General features: G+C 52.5%; 1 protein-coding gene across 1 annotated transcript in view; it reads left to right on the top strand.

Annotated features, from left to right (window-relative positions):
* Positions 1–5,210, top strand: part of FRMPD3 (FERM and PDZ domain containing 3) — a 55,284-nt gene that overhangs the window by 32,921 nt on the left and 17,153 nt on the right. Inside the window, exon 14 of the mRNA XM_015408940.1 lies at positions 2,235–2,414. Within this exon, the coding sequence (XP_015264426.1) occupies positions 2,235–2,414 (180 nt within the window). The remainder of the gene's footprint in view (positions 1–2,234; positions 2,415–5,210) is intronic.

Here is a 5,210-nt window from a genome sequence, read left to right as displayed (position 1 = left end):
CCTTGTCTTGCTTTCCCAGCTCCAGGGTGGTGTCATACCCCCCACTACAGTGGCATCAAGAACCCCCATTCTTTAATAAGTGAACAGAATATTGTCTTGAAGGTGTAGGAGACATTTCCATCTCTGAGGCTGAGCAGGTCTGGATGGGAAGTCTCCTGTGATCCCACACACACTGTTCTGAGGGTTTTTTTTTCAAGATGGGCAGCTTTGTTAGTCTGCCTGTAGCAGTAGAAAAGAGCAAGAGTCCAGTAGCACCTTAAAGAGTAACAACATTTCTTCAGAAGAGCAGTGACTCACAGAAGCTCATACCTTGCCGCAAATTTTGTTAGCCTTTACGGTGCTACTGGGCTCTTGCTCTTTTCTACTGCTGAGGGTTTTTTTGTTTTGTTTTGTTTTGAGAATGCTGGAGCAGAAGTGACACTATTTAAGATACACCCACTTCTTGATTGGCAATCTGCCACTGTGGCTAGGCTTTCTGCTGAGGAACTGAAATCCTCATCTTCAAATCAACATGTACCCGTGTCACATAAGAGACCTTCTTGGCTCCCTTTACAGACGCCAATCAATGCATCAGAGGGGTCGTGTGAACCAGATGCAGAGGGTGATGGGGCTTTGTGAATACAACCCCCCCCCCCATGTCAAACGGTTTGGTTCAATGCTGAGGCATTCATAGCTTTGCTATGGAGCCAACAATGGCATGATCACATTGTTTGGGGCGTGACCCCGGTCCCGACCCCAATTATTGCAACAGCTAGTCAGTTTTATACACACCTGCACAGAGGATAGTCCCATATTTCCTCCTTTTCATCCACACAAGCCCCATTGTGTCCACCACAGGGTGATGCCAAAGTTGATCCAGGGACGCTTCTGCTCTCATGGTCCATCTCCATCCTGGGAAGGTTCTGCTTTCATTTGTCGTAAGTGTCATCCACCGGCCATCATCCATGCCTCCCAAATATGAGTGGGGATGCTAAATCCCTTCCCTTCACCTTTGCTTGATTTCTTTGGTCCCCCTCTTTTTACCCCTTTATGGGACCCTTGGGCTGACTTCAGTAATTTGCTCCTTTGGGCTGGAGCAATGAGACGGTGCTGGGGACCCCAGGGCTCCCATTGGGAAAGTGACCACTTCCCCCCCCCCTGCTCTTATCATCTCCCTTCACTCATCCATTCATCTTCTTTTGCTCAGTGCATGGTCAGCAGACATCCTCAGGGCCTAACTGCATGCTACACAGTCCTTGGGTCCACGTTTGCAAGTTCCCTGACGAGAACTCAGTTCCCAGGAGTGTGGGAACGTATTTGGATGGGGATTGCAGTGTGTGAGAAGGTGCTTATGCCTGCCTCCCTCCCTCCCTGCCTGCCTGCCTGCCTGCCTGTTTTTACCCAAACAGGGGAGTGCTGTCTGTCCCATTGATGAAACCTGTGTGTACGCCATCAGTGCACATGGAGCAAACAGCAACACTTTGGGGAAGTTTTGGGTCAGGACAGAAGCCCAGTGCAGGGGTGGGGGGCAGGTATGAGCATCATCTCCTTCTGGGGTGGAGTCCTGATGGGTACATGCTGGGAGGAAAGTTGAAGCCTGTTCTCTTCACAACCCAACCCAAATTAGGCCCTGTGGACCTGGAAATGGAGATCCCAGCAGGGAAGTTGCAAGCGCACATGAACTGCATGGAACAACAGAAAACTTGGGGGGGGGACACACAAAACACATGTAGTTAGGCCCTGTCAGACCTAGCAGCAGCCTTTGCTTTCAGGGACCTTATGGATACGTCTGTGTTCTCTTTTGTGTCTCCCTCACCCTGTCCAGCCGCCACGTGCTCTCCTTGTCTGACCTTCTAGGATAGGATCACATGCTTGTTTTTCAGTGCCCACAAGATCCATCCTAAATATTCCTCACATCTTTTGCCAACCAGTGTTTGGTACCTCATGTGCAAAAGGAGCATTTGCAAGCACTCAGCAAGCAGGATCAAAGCTGCTTGTGGTCTTTGTTCTGGGCACGGTCCCCATGCCACCCACAAGCTTCCTCTCCTACACAGAAGCAGTCTCTGACGCAGTGACCTTCTGCCCAGTTTACACCCAAGGTGGAACCCCGCCAGCAGAGCTCAGAATGTTTGGCTTGGGGCCCAGCTCAGTGGAAGGAGGGAGGGAAAGGAGACTGCAGCAGCCCTTGCAGGCCGGCTGGATTCTGACAACCTCTCTCCACCCCCCCTCCCTGGCTGACCTTGGTCCCTGCTCAGGATGAGAAGCAGCCGGCCACCACGCTTCTGGTGGGACCCCGCCATGGCATCAGCCACGTGATCGACCTGAAGACCAACCTCACCACAGTGCTCTCTGAGTTCAGCAAGGTCAGCAAGATCCAGCTGTTTCGGGAAAACCAGGGCGTGGCGCGGGTGGAAACAAGCATCCTGGATGCCAAGGTAGGTGCCACTTCCTCCCTTCTTCCCTGTTTCATGGTGGGCCCAGGAGGAGGAGCCTCTCTCAGCTGGTGGAAGGGCATATCTACTAACTGACGTTCAAGGCTGCATGGATCAGTAAGCGTGGAAAGGAAGGCCAGTCCGGTGGGAAGGCTGAGGCTTGAAGCCCGTCAGACTTGAGCTCTGAATGGGGGCAGGAAGCACAGGGCTGGGACCTGAGGAAAGAACCTGGAGGCCCTGAGGCTAAAATCACAACAGAGCAGAAAGTGAGCCTTAAAGTGGGGACTGGGAGATCAGGTTGGGGTTCTCTCTCTCTCTCTCTCTCTCTCTCTCTCTCTCGTTCTTTTCTGTTTTTTAATCCTGTCCTTCCTTCAAGCAGGTCAGGGCAGTTCTCCCCTCTTCCAATTTATCCTCACAACGACCCTGCGAAGCAGGGCTTGGCCAGGCAGAGGATGGCCAGCCAGCTGGCCCACGGTCACACAGTGAGCTTCACAGCTGAGTGGCGTTTCCAACCCAGGTCTCCTCAACCTGACACTTTAAACACCGCACCACACTGGCTGGCTGTTGTGGGATCTCAGTGGGAGGTGGGGCAAAGCTGAAGGCAAACACCACAAGGGAAGCTGTAAGTCGGCACCAGCCGCAGAAGAGAGGAGCCTGGGAAGCTCTTGTCTCCAGAGCCAATGGCAGGCCAGTGCAGCAGGAAGCCACCCTGAATCTCACTGGGGGCAGAAGAACCTCTTGGGGCCCACCTAGTGCACGACTGGTATAAAAGCCCCTGGACCTCAGGCTGTGCAACCTGGAGCTTTATTTGCAAATGTCTGTCAGGCAGTGTATGAAGTGTAGGGAGCCCAAGGAAAGTAGAGAGCTATGCAGAGGGAGGGACGGACGGTGGGTATGGAGGGGGGGGGACGACTGAAGAGCTTCCACTGCAAACAGCTCCTTGGCCCCTCCAGTGATCTTCTGTTAAAAGAGCAATTGCTCCGGAAGAGTTCCCTCCCCTCCCCTGCCGCTGCCAATTGATTGTTTTCAGCCCCAGAGAGCTGAAGGAGACTGAGAAGGGAAGGAAACAGTCGCTGCAGTCCTCCAAAATGTTAACCTGCTCATCACAATTATCCCATTGTGCAAGCAGCTCCTGTGGCTCCAGTTGAAGCTGTGGGATGCAACTTCAATGCTATTCCTTTGTGATTCAAAGCCATTAGCGGCTCACCATCCCTTCTTTGAGCCCTTGGGAAACTGGGAGCCCCATCCTGATTGCTCTTCAAGACTGGCAAGAGCCTGGCAGATTAGTAACAGTGGGGAGGATGTCTGAATGTCAAGCCAAAGTATGATCACGTTCCTCTGAGATTCACAGACCACAGACCCCCTGGAATGCTGCCATAATATTCACCTGCCTTCAGGGCTGGGCATTTGGGCCCAGAGATTCTGCAGGTGTTTTGGCCCATTTTGAAATGCTTCTCAGGTGCCTAAGCAGCAGCTCACTAATATGCCACTTTGGAAGCTCCTCCAGGCCAGGCAGTGATGTTTACTCTGCCCTTTGCCAGCCCTTGTTCTCTGCTGTGCTGATGTGGGGCTGTCATTTCAACTCTCCCCCCGCATCTTTTACTGTGGGAAGTTGTGGTGGTATCACAGGGATGGCAACCTTGTTTTTGCAGCACGAAGCAGGGCGAGGTTTGACTGCAAGGCGATTCTCCGGCTGGTCATGCTTGACCAATCCAGCGCACCCTAGCATTGTAGCTGCCCTGGAAACAGGGCCTGTGGGTCATCTTCTTCATGCCTGCAGGTTGTTTATCTGAAAATCAAAGCGAGTCCCTCTCCTTCTAAGCTGATGTTTCTTTTCCCGTCTTGTTATGTTCTAAGTGTATTGATCCATATTCCCCGGTAGAAGCAACCTGTTAACATTTCAGTCGTCTATAACTAAAACTGAATTGAAAACACATATTTTTGCCTGCAGAGGCTTTGTAATTAGTTCAGGTTTCCATCCTTGCTTCATGCTCACCTTCCCCTGTCAGGAACACACACTGTACCTGCACACCACCTGTACCCAGCCCCAGTGACATTGCCCTATATTTGAGTCAGGTCACGTGCAGCCCAGTGCCACTGATGCCCCAACCCACAGCGGCTCTCTGCAGCTTGTCAGACTGAAGCGTCTCCCAGTCCTTTAACTAGAAGGTGCTGGGGACTGGACTTTGGGTGTTCTGCATGCAAAGCAGGCATTCTCCCTCAGAGCCTCAAAGACAAGAGCCTCCCCTGAGAGCAAGGAGCCAAGACGAAGCGCCTGAAGTGCCTGGCAACAGGCCAGATGCAAATTCCGTCCAACACCATCATGATCATTGAGCTCTTGCCTCCAGGCACTCAGCAGAGGTCAAGAAGACTTGTATTGCAAAGGATCCCTGGCTGCGTTTGTACCTAGAAGCTGCTTTCTGGACCAGCCCTGGCTTGATTGCAGCCTTAGCTGCCCCGACAGTAATCAAACATGCACAGTTGGTCTCCTTGTGAGCCAACCCCATGCTTTCCTCCCACTCAGCTAATCAGGCATCTGCCGAGGGGAAAAGCTGTTCTGCACTGCAAGCCACTGAGAGCCAGTTTGGTACAGTGGTTAAGTGTGCGGACTCTAATCTGGGAGAACCGGGTTTGATTCCCCACTCCTCCACTTGCACCTGCTGATGTGACCTTGGGTCAGTCACCAGCTGTGGCACAGCTGTCCTTGAAAAAGAGCAGTTTGTGTCAGAGTTCTCTCAGCCCCACCCACCTCACAGGGTGTCTGTTGTGGGGAGGGGAAGGGAAAGGAGTTTGTAAGCC

Source organism: Gekko japonicus, unplaced genomic scaffold, assembly GCF_001447785.1.
Source record: "Gekko japonicus isolate JY-2015 unplaced genomic scaffold, Gekko_japonicus_V1.1 scaffold19, whole genome shotgun sequence".
Taxonomy (NCBI): Eukaryota; Metazoa; Chordata; class Lepidosauria; order Squamata; family Gekkonidae; genus Gekko; species Gekko japonicus.
The sequence above is the reverse complement of the archived record's forward strand: the minus strand, read 5'-3'. Positions and strand labels throughout refer to the sequence as shown.